The sequence below is a fragment of the Exophiala bonariae genome (genome assembly GCF_035927105.1).
Source record: "Exophiala bonariae strain CCFEE 5792 chromosome Unknown scaffold_7, whole genome shotgun sequence".
Classification (NCBI taxonomy): Eukaryota; Fungi; Ascomycota; class Eurotiomycetes; order Chaetothyriales; family Herpotrichiellaceae; genus Exophiala; species Exophiala bonariae.
In genome coordinates, this window is record NW_027042482.1 from 625,945 (window position 1) to 647,165 (window position 21,221).

General features: G+C 49.1%; 7 protein-coding genes across 7 annotated transcripts; 5 read left to right on the forward strand and 2 right to left on the reverse strand.

Annotated features, from left to right (window-relative positions):
• Window positions 1-379: 379 nt before the first annotated feature.
• LTR84_012234 (uncharacterized protein) lies at window positions 380-1,386 on the forward strand (the record flags this gene model as incomplete). The annotated part of the gene is made up of 3 exons (XM_064855758.1): window positions 380-444; window positions 504-570; window positions 616-1,386. The coding sequence occupies 3 exons, from the start codon at window positions 380-382 to the stop codon at window positions 1,384-1,386; spliced, it is 903 nt and encodes a 300-aa protein (XP_064708418.1).
• A 3,691-nt stretch (window positions 1,387-5,077) lies between these two features.
• On the reverse strand, window positions 5,078-5,920 carry LTR84_012235 (uncharacterized protein; the record flags this gene model as incomplete). Its single annotated transcript, XM_064855759.1, has 1 exon — window positions 5,078-5,920. One exon carries the CDS (start codon window positions 5,918-5,920, stop codon window positions 5,078-5,080), a length of 843 nt encoding a protein of 280 aa, XP_064708419.1.
• Window positions 5,921-7,052: 1,132 nt separating this feature from the next.
• LTR84_012236 (uncharacterized protein) lies at window positions 7,053-7,925 on the forward strand (the record flags this gene model as incomplete). Its single annotated transcript, XM_064855760.1, has 3 exons — window positions 7,053-7,457; window positions 7,509-7,718; window positions 7,785-7,925. The coding sequence occupies 3 exons, from the start codon at window positions 7,053-7,055 to the stop codon at window positions 7,923-7,925; spliced, it is 756 nt and encodes a 251-aa protein (XP_064708420.1).
• A 1,490-nt stretch (window positions 7,926-9,415) lies between these two features.
• Window positions 9,416-10,765, forward strand: LTR84_012237 (uncharacterized protein; the record flags this gene model as incomplete). Its single annotated transcript, XM_064855761.1, has 1 exon — window positions 9,416-10,765. The coding sequence occupies one exon, from the start codon at window positions 9,416-9,418 to the stop codon at window positions 10,763-10,765; it is 1,350 nt and encodes a 449-aa protein (XP_064708421.1).
• A 965-nt stretch (window positions 10,766-11,730) lies between these two features.
• Window positions 11,731-12,879, forward strand: LTR84_012238 (uncharacterized protein; the record flags this gene model as incomplete). Its single annotated transcript, XM_064855762.1, has 1 exon — window positions 11,731-12,879. The coding sequence occupies one exon, from the start codon at window positions 11,731-11,733 to the stop codon at window positions 12,877-12,879; it is 1,149 nt and encodes a 382-aa protein (XP_064708422.1).
• Window positions 12,880-14,093: 1,214 nt separating this feature from the next.
• Window positions 14,094-17,709, reverse strand: LTR84_012239 (uncharacterized protein; the record flags this gene model as incomplete). The annotated part of the gene is made up of 2 exons (XM_064855763.1): window positions 14,094-14,528; window positions 14,581-17,709. The coding sequence occupies 2 exons, from the start codon at window positions 17,707-17,709 to the stop codon at window positions 14,094-14,096; spliced, it is 3,564 nt and encodes a 1,187-aa protein (XP_064708423.1).
• A 1,815-nt stretch (window positions 17,710-19,524) lies between these two features.
• LTR84_012240 (uncharacterized protein) lies at window positions 19,525-21,069 on the forward strand (the record flags this gene model as incomplete). Its single annotated transcript, XM_064855764.1, has 4 exons — window positions 19,525-19,557; window positions 19,619-19,652; window positions 19,715-20,112; window positions 20,170-21,069. The coding sequence occupies 4 exons, from the start codon at window positions 19,525-19,527 to the stop codon at window positions 21,067-21,069; spliced, it is 1,365 nt and encodes a 454-aa protein (XP_064708424.1).
• Window positions 21,070-21,221: the final 152 nt, after the last annotated feature.

A 21,221-nucleotide genomic window follows, 5' to 3' on the forward strand; every position in this document is an offset into this window, starting at 1 on the left:
GGCTGTTAGACCAATTTGAAAGAACTTATGCAATGCAGGTGCGTTAATAATGTTGAGAGTCACAAGAAGTTTGCATGTAGATGATCATAAATGGTCTTATTGAAAAGATGATACCTCAATTTGTATAAGTCAGCGGACTTAGCAAAGCGTATACGATATGTGGGTACTTTGGCACTGGGACTTCGGACGTAACTGAACAAAAACAAAAATCTAGGAGTTGATGTAGGCTAACCTTCTTTTAACATAGATAGGTATATATATGTCGCGTGAACCTGCACTCAAAGCACATCGATCAACCACTGCTACTGTTGGAACTTTCTACGAGAAGCACATCCTTTGTCAGCAAAGTCTATCCACGAGAACACCTAGCTCCGTGATAATGTTAGAAGTTGTGATCCATGGCTCGGACGGAATCAAAGCAGAATTCCGCAATGTCCCAATTCCGTAAGTTTTCCTCACACTAGAAGTCTGAAAATAAATACCAAACTAAATGGGTGGTCCAGACAACCCAGCGACGATGAAGTTTTGATCAAAGTAGTCGCGACTGATTCGAATCCAAAGGATTGGAAGGTGAAGAAGCACGCTTTGATGTAACAAACGCTAACCTGAAACCAGGCGGCGATGGGGTCCCCTGTCATGTCAAGCGTTCCTCCTCCGATGAATCAGGGTGATGACATTGCTGGGATTGTCTCTTCTGTTGGTCAGAATGTCTTGGAGTTTAAGCCAGGAGATCGAGTTGCGGCATTTCACAGAATGCTGAAGCCGGGAGGCTCCTACGCAGAATATGCCATTGCTCCCTCTCGCACAACGTTCCACATCCCTCGCAATATATCTTTTGAAGAAGCGGCGACTCTACCCCTCTCGGCCATGACAGCTGGACTTGCACTTTATCAAAATCTAGAGATCACTGCTCCTTGGGCCCGAACATCTGAGCCACACCCGATTCTGATCTATGGAGGAGCGTCTGCAGTAGGTGCTTTTGCTTTGCAATTCGCTCGACTCAGTGGGCTCGATCCTATTATCACGGTGGCTGGCAATGGGATTGAATTCGTCCGTTCTTTGAATGTAACAAGCCATATCATCGATTACCGCAGTGAGGACGTGGCAATAAGGGTCAAGGACATCTTGAATGGTCGACGTCTCTTGCATGCTTTTGATGCAATCTCATCTGGTGGTACATGGGAGACCATTCTGAAAGCACTAGGTCCAAATTTTGCTGCAACGCGCCTGGACATGGTTGATCCTCCGAGTCCTATTCCAGAATGGCCTCAAGGCCTCAAATTCAGCCGAACATACGTGTCCTCGGCGTATGGAGAACCACACACCTATCGAAACCAAGACGAAGCAGATGGTGACCACGATTTTGCCTACATGTTCTATAGGTAAGAGGTGCTTCTTGAGTGGCTTGATTGGTCCTAATTATGTCTAGACTTTGGACAATCTACTTGAAAGACGGGAGACTAAAGCCCCACCCTATTGAGATACAGCCAAATGGCCTCGCTTCGGTTGAAAATGGAATTCGCAGGTTACACGATAGGAAAGTTTCTGCTCGTAAATTAGTCTACAGGTGAAAAAATGTCCCGAAGCTGAAGAACAATGCTGACTTTCTCTACAGGGTTGCCGACACTCCGGACTTGGGAAAATGGCAATCATGAGAGGATGACGTGGCAGTTTAGAAGTGAGAGGCTAGAAATAGGGCATCTGCATGACAATTGAGTGACTACAATCGGGTTACGGTGTCTGCTCTGCTTGGCAAAGAGCAGATTGCCATAAACCAGCGGCAGAAGGCAGAGAGTTTTGTTCTCACCCGGGGTTTTGTTCTCGCTCCGGGTCTTGGGAAAACTGTGATACAGGCAGGATAAGTTAAGAACCAGAGAACAAATTTCAATCGTCGAAGCTAGACTGTAGTCGTTCTTTCTGGGTGGCGGCGTCTTTGAATCATCCTTGTGACCTGTCTGAGGATCGTACAAGAAATGCAGCATCGGCTTACTTTTTTTGCCTCTGCGCTGCAGCCATTCCAGCCACCGTCTGTGGGTCAGACACTGTGAGCGAGACGGGGACAGAACAGTTACCAGTCTATGCCCAACTGGGCGGACACAGATGTGACATAAATCATTGCGAACTTCTAGACTTCGAACGGGGCTGGACTCGGTGGGCTCATGTCAATATGCGAGTCTCTGATTGCTCCATGTTTTACAAGGTTGAACCTGGAACACGCGGAAAGCAGCGACGTACTCGATTTTAATACAGGACTTCTCGTGACTCAGAGTTCAATATGATCTGTCATGCATGGTTTTGGGCGGCTAGCTGAAATGTGTGCTGAGTCATTTCGCGAACTCCGGAGGTGCAAGGAGGTCGCCACGCCATCCTTTTAACAGCATCGTGATTTCAGATTCTCCTTTCACCTTCAAATAGCAGAATTTCCACTTCCTGACAATGTTCCAATTCACAACACCGCTATCAGGAGACCCCCAAAAGAGCAAGGGTGCCAATGCATATCAAGTCCGGCACCACGCGGGCAAGGTTGCTGCTGCTCGTAAACGAAAGAGGTAGGAGCTCATCCAGCCCAATTGAGGCCGATCGGAAGCTCGTCACCTCATCCAAATCCTACTTTCTCCTCAGCTTGGGCAGAGCAGCTGTGGGACCTCCTGTTTGCGAGACATCGATCGGGCCGATGCCGGGCCAAATTCCCATCATTACAACCTCCCAATCTTGCTTTGGGCACTGAATGCGCTGATGCAAATGCACTTTCAGGATCGTCAATCACCTTCCTAAAGTCCCGCTCCCCAAAAATATCCCTGCGATAGCGAGTCACCTACATAGATGGCGACCAAAGGTAGCCCTTGATGTTGATGAAGACACTGACAAGGAGAGCATTGGCCGAATGTGGCATGGTCTGACAAGGCTTGTGTCGGTCACTAGTGCGGTTCCTAGAGCCGTCTCCGCCCATGATTGTCCGTATCCACCAGGATCGACTCTCGCTTCAAGTTTTGACCTTAGTAAGCAGAAACATTGCACTTCCAAACACAATTCATCTAATTTGCAGACAAAGTGTATAACGTCGTTTTCCCAGCATGGTACCGAAAGCCGCAACGGCGGCTACAGGGTGTAGACCAAGACTATTTAAATCACATTGGTTCTTACGTCATGTTCAACAGGCTTGTGCTTGACTCTACACTGGGGTCTGTACTCATGTTTTACAAAGCACTGACCACAGGCGCTACGGTATTAGACGCTGAGATCCTCTGCTGGCAGTCGAAAATCCTTCGAGACATCCAAGATACTCTCGCCGCCCAGGATTATTCCGACGGCTTGATATGGAGCCTTTGCGGCCTTATGGGCCAAGCAGTACGTCCAAAACAGCTTTGGTGGGGGGGACAACTTACTAAAGGTTTCAAGGCCATTATTAACAACCCTGCACACTTGCAGAAACATGTACAGGGCGTCAAGAGGATCATATCTCTGCGCGGTGGGTACGACAAACTTGGCCTTGATGGACTCATTGCAAAAGTGGTGGTATCGTAAGATTGAATCATATGTCGTGTGCTCAAATTGTGGCAACTTACTTCTATCTGTTGTTGCAGTTTCGAAGAGCATAGCAAGGCAACTCAAGCTCTTGCAGCTGGAGAGCTTGAGGATGACACATTTCCTGGTCGAGTTGTGCACAATTCAGAAATAGTTCGGTTGTCAACTTTACTCCCTGGAGGTATTGCTCAGATTTGCCTTGCAGGATCGATGAGCCTCCCCATCGTTAAGCTAGCCGCTCGGATAACAGCATGGAACCGACGAAAAAGTCACATGGTATCACACCAGGATGTCTCATTGGAGCAAGAAAACCGAAAAAATGCGGCCTATTGCATTAGGTTTTTGCAGACCCTCCCACTGAATGCAGTGGAGAGGCTATTTGTCCTTGCTTGCACTTCTTACTGTATCTTGCAAGCTCGGGACATAGAAACCTGGTGGGCGACACATGCTTTTATTCAATTGATGTGCCTTATCGTGAGTACAACATCGCTTGGTGCAGCCCATGATCACCCTTCGCTGATGGTCTGGTCTGCTCGCGTGCTGCAAGAAACTTTCGGGAAGGAAAACCCTCCCTGGACACTCGCCGACCGACTACTGACAGCCGTGACTGCCAGACATCCAATGTACATCAAGCAGCAAGAGAATACCGTCCGGAATTTCTTTTGGCCATGAATGGTTTTGATTCTGGTGCTCCGGCCGTCGATGAAGCTTACCCTTGATGGCTAAGTGGCTCAAAACAAAGTTATATCAACCTTGGAGGAGTTCATTTATTTTCGACGTATCATTGTTGCAATAAACATTCATGATGATTAAGGGATCCTGCAGTGACATACATGATCTCCTTCATGCCCTGTCATTCTCATTTTACAACCTACCTTCACCTTTTCACAACGGTTTCGGCCTCAGTGGGATTTTGCAATCTTGTTTCTCAAGCATTACTTCCAGTCAATAGGAGTTGAACTGGTAGGGTTCGCTTGCCTCGAAACACACTTTACTTGTTGACTTCTCGGTCAAGGTAGGACCCTGTTACAAAATAGATGTACCCTTTTTCCTTTCGAAAAAGATTTGCGGCGTCATGTGTTTACCCAGTTCTGATAAAGATGTCGTTGAGGTGGATCGTCATGACGCTCTTCATTTGTGAACGAAGAAAGGATCTTCTACGATTACAGAGTACAGAGCTTGTGATTTGACCCTTTCCCGTGATAATGGATGCTGCGTTCATTTACGAATACAGCTTTCGTATTAGACTTGTCCCGAATGCGATAAATCCAACGTGGGGAGGGAAAAAGAAGTCGGCAAGTGAAGGGTGAACGAGGCTTGCGTTAAATTGATGGCGAATGTTCCCGCAGCATTTACGGCTCCAGATCAAATGCCATTAGCCATTCACTATCTCACCAACTGCGCAGCTAACTTCGAAGATTCCTACCACGGTTTCTCCCACCTCAGGAACTGCTGCAACCAGTGGTTTGAGAGCATCGACAAACGGAGAGTCGCAGCTGAAACCTTTCTCCTGTATCGCTTCACACTCCACGCGGATAGAGACCGACATCTGTTATAACAGAACGTTGTCAGTCTCAAAAGTCTTTGAAGCATCAGTGAGAGATTTTGAATAGCATACCTGTGCCAGATTTGCACCTTTAGGGTCATTTATGACAACCTGAGCAAATGAAAGTTGGTTGTTGAGGATTTCACTTGCCCCTGACTTGAAGAAATCACTGTCTTGTGGTACTGCAGCTTGTGAAGTACCCTGCTTCATCGTCGTTTTCAGCAATTCCTTCATATAGTCTCTTTGTTCTGTATTATCATAATCTCCAGAGGTTGACACCGTCTGCGTGCACTTCTCTTTTTTATCACAGAAGATTCCCGTATTGCTACCCGCGGGGTCGGCAAGACCACTTTCACACTCGAAGCCAAACTGATAAGTAACGACATCATTTGTGTTGGGATCGCAGACTGTATTGCCACAGGCGTTAGTGAGCGCCCGGTCCACTACGTTGCGAATGTCGCCCTCAGTCCTAGCGATAATGCTATTCTTGCCAATGCCGATAACAGCCTTGCTGCCAGCCAGAGGATTGTCGAATGATTCTTGACTGAAGCAGATGATGCCTTGGCCAATCACGGGAAGACAGCCCACCGTTTTCGCTGTGGTGAGGAAGTTTTGGCAAGCAGTGTCAGAATATATGTTGCACTGAAAGCCGGCGTCGACAGAAATAGTGTTGATCGAGTTGAATGTAGAAGATGCGATGCAGCCGCTTCCATCGTGAACGCCCGCGGGATTCGAATGCACATTGGTGCCCACACTACTTCCAGCGCACTGAGTGTCAGTGAACGCTTGGACTGAGATATCCCCCGCAACGATATGAATTAGGGATAAGGCAGCAACTGTCAAGTACATAATTTTGGACGAATGAAAACTGTTCGATAGAAAGAAGCCTGCTGAGTTCGGACTTGTTCATCGACTGAGGATATGAGAACATACCCATAGCTCATTTATAGTTCCCAAGAGTAAGTTCCGGGAATGTGGCAATGATAGATCTCGAGCACAATGAATGGAACCTTGACTAAATCATATGCTATTCTTGGTCCAGCGAGGAGCCATGCATCAACGTGTTACTGGCTTACTATTACGCAGATATCTCTTACTAGCTCTTCACGCTTCAACTAATTACAAATATGACATTTATGGCTCAAGAAGCAGTATCTTAGCTCTTCCACACAATCCACTTTCAGCTGAGATCTACCGAGAACAAGTCGAGTCAAAACTTTGAACTCCATGTCAGCTCCAGTCAGCGTGGCTCCCTGTTCTAGTGCAATGGCTCTCTTCAAATGAGGCCTTCAAATTGCTGTATATTTGTCATGCCGTTTCGTCAATCTAGATCGGGTTCGACCATATCACGGTGGCAATTGTCGCGATCCTCGCTGATCTTGAATCGACAGGCTTTAGCTTACCAGGTATGGCAACTCGGAAATTACACGGAAGACTTTAGGAGCAAGGAAATTCCGGGCTGAATCAGTACTAAAGACTCAAAAACTTACTAAATCCCACCTTACACCCTCAGATACGCATTTCCACTGGATTCCAAAATGAAAATGTACTTAAGCATCTATCCTTAGTGTTGTGCTAACCAAGTTTGGCATATGCCAAGGAGGTCAAATGCAACCACGCGTTGCAATATCTAGAGAAATAGATAGAGGTGATAACAGTCCGAGCTCAGTCCTGCTCGGTTCGGCTCTGATGTGCTCTCTATTTGGCACATTTATAAGCTGTTGAACCCACTTGTCACACAAGTGCTGAGCGGCGTCGCAAGAGGTAGTCCATTTTTGGGGTTAGGGAATGCTCCATAGGAGCAAGGAGTTGTGAGAAACTGCCGTTGCGAACTTGAAGTACTTGAATTTTTGTATGAATAGGCAAACAGCAAATATAATATAACACCCATGATGTGCCTTCATGGCTTGTTTTACTCAATGTATATAATAGAATACTACTTTGGTTGATTGTATTGCAGCTGCCTCCCACTACAACAACGATGTCTTCATCCTATGAACCTTTTCGCAGTCGTTCTCAAGGTACAGAAGATATCAAAGAAGACTCTGAGAAGTTGATCGAGCCGGAACCCCAGAGGGAGACTACCAGTTTGACCCTCCCACGTCTCCAGAGTCCGTCTTCTGGCAGAGCGAAACACGCGAAGCATGCGCGTGTTGGTCTGCGAGTGGTGGCTCTTGCTATCGCAGTCACAGTTCTCGGTATCCAAGTCCATTCCGCTCAGATTTGGCTTTCAACCCGCGATCGCGTTGTATTTAACCGGACGACGAAGCTCGATACTCACTCATGGGCCGTGATCGATATGTGGCCCACCTGGACGATGATAGCTGCTGCAGGCTTGGCAACGAGCATCCAGCTCAGTGCCTTGACCAGTCACTTGTGTATTTGTGTAGGACACCATCGTACTCTGCGGGATTTCACGAAGCTAACATAGCATCAGCTAGTCGATAGGCACGGCTCCCGTCAACACGCAGTAAGCGTGTACGTAACCTCGGCTATCCTCATTGCCTTCTGGATTGCAGCGATGTTCTATTTCAAATTGGCCAACTATCAAGGCAAAAAGAAGTCCATGTGGGACATCTGGACATGGAGCTGCCATCAACAAGATGTTGCAGGAGATATTCCATGGAAGGCTTTATGCATCCAACAGGTGAGCATAGCGTCCTAAGCCACTCATGCACCTTGAATTGATCACTTACTAACTATACTTGTGCAGCAATACACCTGGTTTGCTTCGATCGTAGTGGCTGTGACAGAAGTCGTCGTTCTAATTCTCTTCATTTACAACCGACGGGACATGAGGGGTGCAAGATCTACGCAAGGCAAATTCAGCTTGATCCCCAATTTGGGAGCATGAAGGAATTTGTGGAGGCCGAAGTAGTCATGGACGGGGCAAGTGCGACGTTTGGAATCGAGACAAGTTGACAAGGAATTGAATTGGTGCGACGAGCTGGAGGGATATATTCCAAGGCAACAAGCAATTTTCAGGAGTATTCGGATGGTATTGTCATTCGGCTGTCCTATAACCCTGTCTGTAGGACATATCGAGTTTCGTGAAATTTTTAGGATAAGGAATCTTAAACTTTAGTGATCGTTGAATGCTACCCCACGCGATCATACCATCGACCCAAGAAGATTATGGAATGTTGAGGGCAGAGCATTATAGGAAGAACGGGCCGGGAAGGTGGAAAAAGTAGGACTCGTGATGTCTTCCTATTTATCTGAGATATGGCTTATCCACGGGCTTGGGCCCCTCGACAGGTGAATAGAGGGTGAGCACAGGGCGGCATCATCCTCGTCCCCTAATGGGGTGACCTGCAAGCAGTTTTCCCATACCTTGGCGCAGAAAATCGTCGTTCCGCTTTTACAACCCATGGCCCTGTCCGTTTGACACTCACCTTGCTGACCTCTACATCCACTCCATCTACCAAACTTGATGTACTGTATATACATATGTACCTCGGTGGATATAGTAGTTAGACAAACCCTCTTACTGGAGTATCTCTAGCTGGTTTCTATGAGAGCGAAACGAGCTTGAAAATGGAGTTTCCGCCTAGACTAGAGGAGTGCGGGAGCTAGAGGCAGGAAGAGGTATTCAGTAATTGTTCGCAGATGCTGAAAGCCCACGATGGGTAATCCAGACTCCTTGTAGTCGCTGCCAAAGCTCAATTCACAGAGCCTGTTCGTTCACGGCCCCTAATACTACAACCTGGGACGAGTACCGTAGAAGGCTAGGTAACCCCTTGATTGATGCCAAGCTTGAAACCTGGCCGCGAGAAGCCCATTGCATGGTCAAATCGCACAACCTCGCTGCAGATATTGCAAAATGCCGCAATGCTTCTGTAGCGACTTGGCCGCGCTCCATCTAGATCCTGCAACTATGCTCTCGCAATTGTGGTGGCGTCGTGATGCGGCTAGCTCAATGCAGGTGGAGGGACTTTTGTAACGCTAGTACGCTAGCGTGATGCCGATCGCCAGGGGCAAAACCCACAGCCTCGCTGAAGCAACAATGTCGTGCACTTACTCATGGAGGTACACTGGATGAACAACAACCGTAGTTGATACTATCAATGCCAGTCCTCTTCTGATAGCAAATACCAAGTAACATGCCATCGCCTCCCGTCCAATTTGGATCAAACCCAACCGAGATGGCATCGCAGAGAAGGGGAACGTCCTCGAATGAATGGGGGTTGCACAGACCTATGATCGAAAGGCTTTACATCACGGAAAGTAAGCCACTCAGTGAGATTGTATCGATTATGGCGCAGAGCCACAATTTCATCGCGACGTGGGTTTCTCTCATTCGCGGAATATTCCAGATTGTACTGAGCAAAATCTAGAACGCGTATGTACAAAAACAAGTTGAGAAGATGGGGTCTTCGTAAGAATTATACTGCAGCCGAGAAAGCTTTCATCGTTCGCCAGATGGAGCATTACCGGAACCATCATCAAATTTGGCCAGAACTTGAACTTCTGGGACAGCCAGTCAAACTGGACAGGATTCATCGCTTCGTAAGAGAGGGGCGTAAAGATCCAAAGCCAACGTTACCAACACTACCGTGCGACCAGTTCTGTGAGAACAAAACATCCGTCTCCTCAGATCTGACAGCACCCTTCCACGCTGCCATTATCAATGAGTGTGCACGGATGAATCTACATGAAACAAAGCGTATTGCTTACACTGACTCAATGGAGCGCGCAATGAGTCTGATACTCTTTGAGCTGCGGAAGTACTTGACATGTGCTCCAGCTTCAAACTCAAGTGACAGTTGCTCCTCAACCGATAACAAGACTATACACGCACGTCGAATCCACGATTTTGGCTTCAGTCTACTGGACGGGTTGAGATGTTTGGTTGCTGGGAAACTGAGCCAGGCTGGCAAATATTTCAACACCGGTTGTGGCATGGTTCGCGAGATGATCAAGATGCAACCAAGGACTATTTTTGACATCCTCTTCGCGACCTTCTTGAATCCTGCATGGACGTCCTACGATGCCATGCGCGGACACATACTTGGCTTCATGTACAACATGTCAACCCTAATCCTTGGCTCGAGCCACTCATTGTCCGTCATCCTCCATACCGTTCTTCGAAATGCAATCGATCCTTCTTTCCTTCCGCTCTTCTTCAAGCGAATGATTGACAACCTTGAAGAAGTACACAAACAACCTAACACGACGATCCTTCAGTTGAAGCGCAATCTAATCAATTACATTCGTATCTCTGGTGACTACGAGACGGCAGAAGGAATGATTCGACAGGAGTTGCATTCATCCTGGAAATTGGCCTCCAATGTTGAGAGTGCCAGACATATTGAAATGGTCCGGCTTCTGCTCGCTCGTACCAGATTGGATCAATGCTACCACCTTGAAGCACAAGCACTATATGGGGAAATCCTGCGGAATGACCCACGATCGCAGCTCGACTCGTCTGTTTGGCAAGAGTCAAGCATCTATGCTGCCAGTCATCTCGGCGTGCTGGATATGCTAAATGGTCGTATCTCTGATGGTGAGACCCGCTTGCGCGGTTGCCTCGATGCAGCTGTGCCGCGGTTTGGCGCTCACGAGTTGGACACGGTAGCAAACTGCCAGTGGCTTGAAAATGCAACTCAACCCCAACCACAGAGCGATGGGGTGCAGATAGGGAGGGTGTTCACAGACCCCTTCCAATGGTCCGGTATCGACTGGAATACTTGACGAGTGACGTATCACTACTGTAGAATCCCGGAAGTGTGAAGACGCATACCGTCTCAGGAGGAGAAGATTTCAGCCCATCTCGATTCAAAAAATGCTGGACGTGATTTACCAAGTGCATCAGGACTACTGGAACCATCGTCAAAGACACTTGACTACCTGGACAACATGGCTTGCCCCTCTTTCTATCAATATATTCGCTCACAAAGGTTGAGTTGAGAGCAGGCACATGTTTCCCTCTTCAGACAGGTCGCCAACGATCAAGTTCGTCGTCCGTGGGATACGATCCTCGACCTTAGTACTATTGCACAAAAGTCAGGAAGCAGGACTACTGAATGGCTTGAAGAGGATCCTGCACCGCGCTGCTTTTAGAAAGGAGGGTATGTACAGGGCGGCATCAACTTTGCACTGATCTGATCTTGGATGATGCACATATTGGCACTCAGAGCACTTCCAGTTTGCAACGGGCACTCTTATGCCAGAGCGAGGGTATCATATCTAGGGGACTAGAACATTCTGTTCTTGATTCGGCAGTATATCTCCGGAGACTCTATGGTTCTTTTCGACCCCTGAGATAGGTAACGATTGAAGGACTTCTAACCGGCCCGGTCGGCAGGGTTTTAACTTAGGCGGCTGTGACACCCCAAGGTCCCCAACCGATAACAAACAAATCCCACAGCCACTTGTTTGGAGTACCCCATGAATGCGCAGTAAGTGGGTTTTCAAAGCGGCGATCGTAATTCAGACGCCCTATTGCATCGGTCTGTAACATCGAAGCCATTCCTTCGCTTTCCAATGTTGCACAACACACGTGTTGTGCTATGCTCGCGACCTCTTTCAGACGGCAAGCTGCCCACAATCTATCAAGACCCAAATTCACCATCTACCAGTCTCATTCACTGCTCTCGAGGCATCGAGTAGAGCAACAGGCATCACATAGATATATCTCACATACACACACCACAAAGATGCCATCAAACGAATCAATCAACGCCGCCAACGGCCTGGCAGCGACGCATAAAAAATTCAACGCCTGGCAGCAACCCGGACCATCAGCATATGACTTCCGCAGTGATGTGATGACCACGCCGACGGCATCGATGCTCGAAGCCATCTCCAACACGACATTGTTCGACGACGTCTTCGCGGAAGACACGACGACCAACGACCTGGAAAGCCACATCGCATCACTAACTGGCCACGAAGCAGCACTGCTCGTGATTTCCGGAACGATGGGCAATCAAATCGCCCTCCGCTCGCATCTGACGCAACCGCCCCACTCGGTCCTCGCCGACATTCGAGGCCACATCGTCAACTATGAAGCGGGCGGCACATCGTCCCTGTCCGGCGCGACCGTGACGGCGGTCCAGCCCGCCAACAACCACCATCTGACCCTCGAGGACATCCAAAAACACGCCGTCATCTCCGACGACGTGCACCACGCGCCGACCCGCGTCATCTCGCTCGAAAACACCCTCGACGGAACGATCCTCCCACTCAGCGAAGTCCGCAAGATCTCCGCCTTCGCCCGCGAAAACAACATCAAACTGCACCTGGACGGCGCACGGCTGTGGGAAGCCATCGCGGCGGACGCGGGCACGCTCGTGGAGTACAGCGGCCTGTTCGACAGCGTGAACCTGTGCTTCAGCAAAGGGCTGGGGGCACCGATCGGCAGCATCGTCGTCGGATCCAAGGCGTTCGTCGCGCATGCACGCCGCATCCGCAAGATGATCGGCGGCGGGACACGGCAGGCGGGCGTGATTTCCGCCGCCGCGCGCGTCGCCGTCGACGAGACGTTCCTGGGCGGCAAGTTATCGACGACGCACGACCGCGCGCGCGCCATTGAAGCGACGTGGGTTGCCAAGGGCGGCGTGCTCGCCAAGCCCGTCGAGACGAACATGGTGTGGCTGGACATCCAGCACGAGGGGGTCGCCGCTGCGGACTGGGCCGTCGTCGCCGCGAAGCATGGCTTGAAGGTCGGCGGCGGACGGCTCGTCATCCATTATCAGATCAGCGACGACGCCGTGCGGAGGCTCGAGGCTGCCATGGATGAGGTGCTGGCCCTGGGCCAGAAGAATCGTGTTGGGAAACGATCGAGAGCAGAGTTTGAGAACTAAGATTCCCCGGTAGAAGGCCTGGCTGGTGGCGTCTCAGCTAATCGTGCAGCGGGGGCTGCATCGCTGAATCTATGTAGAATGGGAAGTACGATTTGAAAAAAGAAAGATAGACGTGTGGCATCACGAGAACAGGATCATACTTTCGTTCTTTTTTTTTGACTGCATTCCTTGCATACCACACGATTTATGTGTAGGCTATTCAACTATCTAACTAGTGAGGCACTAATCTCAAAGTTTGTTCGAACAGACCGGGGCAGTAACGAGTGTTAGTTGGAGAGATACAGGCATTGTCGGCGTATTAAGGCCGTCACTGAGGCATCTGCAGTTCGCATCAACAGGCACCTCGAGTAATGTTTGCAGCTGGACAACCTATGTGATCGCCCCATTGCTCCCCTCCCCTTCTCATTCCATGTTCTCGATGCAATCATAGCCATACCATTGTCGAATATTCGTATGCGGAAGTAAAGAGTCTGACACGAAGATTGGTTGGAGATTATGAAATGAGGCAATTGACCATTCCATGTTGAGAGCCTGTCGCTGAACATGTGGCCAGATAGATTTGTTTTCCATGTCTGTCAATAGTACTGCGTTTCTGCCACCTTCAAAGGTCCGGCGGACTAACGTTTAATCTTGCGCGCTCGTGTATGTAGTCGCTATGAGTAATCCAAGTCGTTTGAGGCCACCCTTTCCAAACATGCGCCCCAAATGATGTTCTTGAAGTATGAAAATTGCCAGGACAGAAATGGCGAGCTTTTTCACGTGTGCAACGGAAGAGTTGCATAGTGCTTGGGGTGGAACAAAGAACAACTTTGCGAATAGGCGGTGGAGTTCGACTCAAAAAGTGGGCTTTCTAGCCATAAAGGCTTGTGAGAAGGTGAGGCAGCAGGAGATTCAGGCCGCGAGACCGGCCGTGCTAAGCCGTAGTATGAAGGTTAAAAGGTTGCTGGACGAAAGTTTCTTCGATCTGCTAGCGGGAAGAACAAATGATTGAGCACATCAAGCGCTAAAGAAGAAGTCGAGGAATTTCCTCGAGTCATAAAAGACAAAAAGGACGAAGTTTGGTAATATCGTCATCAGGTCGTCCCATTGTAACCGCAGTTTTTGCCGGTGAATTTTTTTCATTTCGTCGGTTGATGCTCTCCAGTCCACCCAACCATGCCATTTGACGCCGAGTCGTATGCTGAAGATCCCCTTTGCTAGAATAAATCAATTTCTCAGCCAGCATTCATCTGTCCGGGTTTCTGTTGATAACTGTGTCGTCCACCTGGTGTTGCTCCCGAACTGCCGCCGCTACCGGAGCTACCAGCTCGATTCCGAGCGTATGGACTGTTTGGTGCGCTAAAATTGAAGTCGTTCTGCGGTGCAGATAATCCTGATTGTATGTTTTGTACAGGCCTGACAGAACTTTGCTTTTGCCAAGCTGTTTGCTGATATGGGTCGACGTCAACGCGGGTTGCCACTGGACCACCCATTGTATTCGAAGCTGAACTTGGACTATGGACGGGTGCATCGGGGCCTTGAACTGTCTGTCTCTGGACCTGACCCTTGGCGATGTGACCATATCTCGATAAGATTTCTTTCGTGGTAAGCTCTGCTGGGCCATTGTGGAGGCCAGTATCGGTCAATATTGATTGCAGGTCTTCGGGTACCTAGTAATTGTTAGTACACAACCCTCATGGGAAACATCGAGACGTTACATACCTGACAGAAGTAATCGTTGTACTCAATCAAAGTGTTCACAGCCTCTATGGCGAGGAAACTGTCATCGACCTGTGGAACTATAGGTTGTTTCCCGGTCGCGGGTTTTTCTTTTGCGTAGAGAAGATTAGGTGCCATCACAGTGGCTAAGTTGTGGATGTCCATCTTGCTGCCAGACTCTTCATCGACTTGCGAGAACGAAGCGGTCCACTTAAGAAAAGAGAAAAGTACCTCCATGGTGTCACGGTGGCTCTTGGGCATCAGGCAGCATGTAAGATGTATGACCCTCCGGCGTCGTTCCTCATCCTCAATCTTCTGCGAAGTGATGAAAAGCTTTTGCAATTTGTATGTCATGAGAGGCTCTGGCATTGCTCTCAAGAATCGTTTCAGCAGAGCTGCAACCTGAACAGGGTTGTCACGGCTGAGATCGGGGGTTTGGTTATTGTCGATCAACTCGGCTGCCTCCTTGAGTCGTTTGATGTTGCCATTTTTGCGGAACACTCCCTCGACAGACATGTCCATTTGTTTCATCGCTGAGATACAATCGTCCACGATAGCAGGAACTCGTAGCGCACCAGGACCAACTCCATTTGTGGACTCTGCGCCCTCTCGTTCCACGAGAATTTCCAGTGGAATGCCGAAGATGCCCTTTTTCTTCGTCTTGTTGTCATTTCGCAGAGCACGACTTACCTTGCCCCAGAATGTCTGCTTTCGAGTTTCAATCAGACCAAGCAGGTCTTCCAAGGTGTAATCTCCTTCCAGCAAAGGCTGCATAGAAAGGACCGCGACATGTCGCACAATGAAATACTCCAGGGCAGACAACTCGGAGAAGTAACGTTTAGTCCGTAGAGGACTAGGTTCCCCTGCCAGAAGATCGTTTCCACCAGAGGTTGCGCGTTGATGTCCATTGACCAGCCTAGGCTCATTTCCTCGGTGACCAATAAGGTTCGTTCCTGCATGGCGGAAGGCATTGGGTCTTTGTTCTTTGGCTTGTTCAGCGGCAACAATCCTGGGTATGTCATCAAGAGTTAGTCCGTCTTGATTACCAAAGGTCAACTCGGTCCTTAGTCTACCATCGAGGTCCCGCTCCTCTACAATTTGGAAGCCGCCCCGATTCCTTGCGTCAGGGCCTTCGGCTGATTCGGAGAGGATACCAGATGGTCCATAGAGAACCTTGGATTCCCGTGCCTTTCTAAAAGTTGTGGACAAAGTCCGTTCGTTTCTGGTCGACCTCAAGCGCTTCATCTCCCCAACAGTCTGCTCCAGTGAAGACTCTTGTTGTTGACTTGAGGAACCTGCGAAGGAGCGTGATCTTGACCCCATCTTGGATTGGCCCAACTGCTCACCAGTTGGAGATACCCTGTGACCTTCAGTGGTGTTGTAGGGAGTAAGATTAGGGTCATCGGAGGTATGTGGCAATGTACCTCCGGATTTGAGAACTTCCAATAACCGAGCCAATGCAACGCGTAACAAGAAAACATATTGCTGCAATTTTGTGACATGCGAGAATCCCGAAAATGCATCCTGTGTCCGTCTTCCATGTTCAACACAATAAACTTTTTCCTCTTTTTCACTGTACAAAGCATTTGATAGATCATGTGTCAGATCTCTCTGACAGACACTGCATAATAGATGAGGGGGTTTTGCGTGCCATCGTCTGCCATAAAACATCACACACTCGTCGTCGATAGGATCTAGGCATGATGCACAACAGTCTGACTCTTGACTGGCTAATCCTGCAACACTTTCAGAGAGATCTAGTGACTTCATCTCCTGCTCTTTGATGGTCTCGAGATCGGCCACTTCATCCAAGAAAGCGTGAAGACCCTCTGCAGAGCCACGTTCACGCTCGAGCTTCAACGCTCCTTGGAGGCCAATTCGTATGAGGAGTTTAAGATAATGAGCCAAACCTGTAACCAAGGACAACAATTCTTGGGTAACTCCCAATTTTCGTACCCCAGTTTCTTGGGTCTTTGAAAGCAATGTGAAAAAGGCGACGACTTTCTTGCAGAGCAGTTTCGCTTCGCGGCCATAGGCAAGTTCTTTGAGCCCCGCTCTGATGACTAGAGCTGCTAAAGTATCTATTGCACCAAATAAAATGTCCACATGCCAGATGAATTTTCGTGCCACGATAACACCGTCGACGTAGACTCCATTACTGACGTGGAGTAGCATGTCGGAAATACAGGAGGCAGAAGACTCTTCAAATGTAGAAAGGGTACTCCATATGCGGTAGACTTTCTCCTCCATTTTCTCTTCGTCCTCTTTGATGGACTCTCGCTGATCTTCTCTCACTGGGGCCGAGATATCTAGTTTCTCTGGAATCTGGCCACTCTGAGCAAGACGAACATTCCAGAATTTATGGATCATGTAGCATTCGGGATGCCAATGTTGATTTTGTCCATTTCGAAATATTTCGACAAACTGTTTGAGGATGGCGGTCTGGCAGCCATTGCATCTCTGTGCAAATTGGGTCGAATAGTGAAAGTGACAGTAGACTTTACCATCATGTTCGTAGTAGCTGTCCTGGGCACCAAACACGGTCGGACATATAGAGCATGTGAAATGTTCAATATGGTATTTCCGATCTAAGGCTGTGATATAAGAGCCTCGAAGAGCGCCTCCGCATTCGAAGCAGAGGAGGTCCAGACGCCGAAAATAGTCTGTTTCGCACAAGGGAAATTGACCCGAGCCATCCTCGTAATCAACCGGGAAGAATTTTGAAGCGACAATTTGTCCACAGTCAGCACACTTGAAACAGTCGAGGTGGAATGTGCCCCCGAGGGCGCGAACAAACTGTCCAGTAAGCGGTTCCCCACACTTTTTGCATGTACGTAGGCCGCTGCTGGATGATTTACCATTGCTGCCATTTGTTCTGGACCTGCTCCGCTCGCCTGTTCCCGGTGCGCCTTGAGATCGTTTCCTTCCAGTGCGGCTATCTGAAGAATATCTGGTATCGCTGTCGTATTGGGGATCACTGGGATTTCCATTGCCTGGGTTGTTCTGGGCAGGAGGATATTGACCATTCGGGGGAGGCTGTGAGGAATCGTGTGGGTTCCAGGGAGAACCTATTGTATATCTGTTGTTATTGCCAGAGATCCCATGGTATTGGTCTTCGTATGGACTGGCCATGATTAATCTTCAAACAGAAATGAATCAAACTGTGAGAGTTGAGCATCTGACATGGGGAGTCTCCAAACCAACAAAGACCGCCCTCAGACCGGACTTTCACAATGTTTGTGTTATTCAAGAGGGCCCATTCAGTGTTAGGATCAAGACCAAGTCCGACCGGTTGATGGCAGGTGATCGTGGGGCACCGGAATTTGGAAGGAGTGCCCGTGAGCGATGAGGGTTGAGCGGTGTGACTTGGAAGATTGCTGGTCGAGAAGGGCGGAGGGTAGAACCGGTGCTCGTACGCGACGGTATAAGCTCCGTAAGGAAATGAAGTCAGAGTAGTTGCATGCGGTGTTCTTGGAAATGGCCTGTACGGCGGCGAAATCGAGGGATGGGACTGAAGTCTGGGGAGTGAGGATGTCGAAAGAGGAGGGTGGATATGGACAGGGGAATAGTTGCACAACCAGCGCGTCAGCGAGGAAAATTGATCGGAGTAGGAATTGATAGAGGGAGAGAGGACATGGGGATTTTCAGAAAGGCCAAAGAACCAGTCTTGTTGTGATGTCTTCGAGAGTCAGCCTCTCTCTACCCTTTGAGGTGAAAGTGTTTCTATTCTGGTTTGGAGGGCCGGGCGACCACGCATCCTGATCCGGTTTAGCGCCATTCAATCTTCCAGCGAAGCAAAGCGGCGAGCAGATGATTCAAGTTTCTTGTTACAAAGTACCTGGTCTACGGACTTTTCCTTTTGGAGATCAGTATAATACATCCAACTTGAGTTCATCAGCGACCTTGGTACCCAACAGATAAAGGGTAAAGGGTCGGCTCGTGGATTTTGAGTCATTGAATGCCTGTTTCAAGCTGCCATAACCTCTGACACGTCAGGTGTTCATTGGGATCAGTTTGTGTCTCTACACAGTCTCGACTACGTGTAGAAATAATGCAGGATACCGACAGCAAGCTTTGTCTTTGTTTGGTTCCAGGTGGCTTCCACCCTCTCGCTGGGCAGTTGCATGGTCCTATGTGGGGCAATGGATGGTTCGCAAAAGTCTGGTCTTCACTATCTGGGTATCGAGTGGACTGCACTGTGGACATACGAGTATGTTCAGAAACCTTAGGTTTAATGCCATTGATAGTCCATGGTGGAGTACAAGATGTTGATTTAGATTCAATTGTTGATTGACGAATACGGGCTACAAGTGTGTGGGTTCTCACGCTACGCTACGGATACCGGAGTACGGATACCTCGCTCGCTACTTAGGGAGGTACTTAGGTACCTTCCAACTACCTAGGTACGCAATAATCACCCTCCAAGGGTTCGGCCTGCATCACAATCGGCAGGAATCAAGGCTCCATCATGCATGAGGGTACTGCCTAAGATCCCATCTCACAGCCTTACAGGTGGTGATCTAGGCTACAACTTGACCTAGAATCAGGCAGTCACCGGTTTCAAGCTGCAAGACAGCCTAAGGCTGAGGTTGCCTCCTGCTAAAAGCCCGAATGGATTAGTAGTGGACCAAAGTAGTTAGTGGGCGACTAAATGTCGTTTGGGATCAAAAGTGCAGGTGCGGGAGCGGGCAGAGGCAGTCCGATAACCAGGGAAGGTGCAAGTTGTCGGTCTCATGCGGGCGCAGGCAGTCATTCCTCTGCAGTCTGGAGTCGCAGGCACTCTCGACGCGGTGCAACCCACAGCCTCATAATTCCTTCCACTGGCACTGCGTCTCAAGATTTTCTAGCCATGTCTCTGACAACCCCACGTCTGCATGATCAAGATCTTCTTCTTCTTCACCTCCCGTCGCCGTTTCATGGTTTTCCTCAACCACTTCCCCGCACAACATGTCGAACCAAACCATCTTGAGGATCAATAGGGTGAGCATTGTCTTCCAACCCAACTGACAGGTGACGGACCACTGACTGTGCTGCTTGTCAGGAAGTTGCTGCTATCCAGCAAGGTAGTGACCTTTGTGAGTACCAGTACCAGTCCGCACTGCCAACCCATCCCAACTCCTCGCTAATCAACACACAGCCATTGCAGTGGCCTGTCAGGAAGAAGACGTACGTCATGTGAAAGCACTCATCATCGGCCCTCATGCCACACCTTATGAATACGGCTTCTTTGAATTCACTGTCAACTTCGGCGCCGAATACCCTAGCAAACCTCCCAAGGTCGAGGCGCGTACGACAAACAAAGGGAGAACTCGCTTCAATCCAAACATCTATGCAGGCGGAAAGGTTTGTCTTTCGATTCTGGGGACTTGGCATGGTGAACGCCCAGGCGAAGAGTGGTCCTCCGCTCAAGGCCTGGAGTCCATCTTGTGGTCGATCCAGAGCCTGATGTCCAACAACCCCTATGAGAACGAGCCAGGATACGAGAATGCCAAAAGTGCTGAGGATAAGAAGATGAACGAACTTTACTGTGCCAAGGTAGGGCCATACAAGACCACAGAGAGCCATAAGCATGTCCAGACTAATTCGACATAGATTCGACACGAGACGATACGAGTTGCCGTCCTACAGAAACTGGAGGATGCTCTCGGCATACAATCAGACGGTTCAATTGCAGCCAACAGCTCCCCGAAATGGGCATCCGGAGACGAAGACGACGAGCCCCGTGACGAGAAGCCTGAGCCTGAACCCAAACTCAAGTTTGAACCATTCCGCGATCTCTACAAACGACGGTTCCTCTGGTATTATGAAACCTACATGTCAACCATCGAAGAGCATACTCCAAAGCACAAAGACAGCTCGGATTTCACCAAAATGCCCTTTGAAGGAGGTGGGAATTCGATGGATGGGAAATTCCGCTATGGTGATCTGGGCAGACGCCTGGTCCGCGTCAAGCAAGTCATCACTGAAGAGACGAACAAATGGGCCGTGGAAGGTCTAGCACTCAAGACGCGTGAATCATCCAAGGCAGCAGGCGTGCAGCGACAATTCGAGCAGATCGGAGATTATCTCAGGCAAAAGCAGTGTCATAACCTATCAGTGGAGCTGGAAGAGAACAATCCATATGTGTGGCTGATGACGTACTTTGGTAAACCCATGACTCACCTAGATGGTGGCATCTTCAAGATCAGAATGAGCATCAGCCCTCGCTTCCCGGACCAGCAGCCTCGCATCAAGGTTGAGACTCCCATATACCACCATCGAGTTTCCAAGGACGGTGTCATGTGCTACTTTCCAAAGAAGCCCGAGGAAATCAGAAATCATGTTGAAAGCATTGTGGAGGCCTTGGAAGAGGATTCGCCTCCTTATGATCCTCGAACGATCGTCCGTCCCGAGGCTAGTAAGTTGCTGTGGGGTTCGGATAGCGACAAGAAGAGATACTATCGCCAGCTCAGAAGATCTGCTCAGCAATCCTGTGAAGAGGGCGGAATGTGAGTCTTTGGTCTTCCCGATAACATGAGCCTGATGACTTTGGAGACTCGGATCAGAGTGAGCGTAATAATATGAGCGCATGGAGTTACGGCGTTTCGCACTTGTGGCATATGGACTGGCAGGTGATGCATGAAATTACCATGGCACCAGGGCAT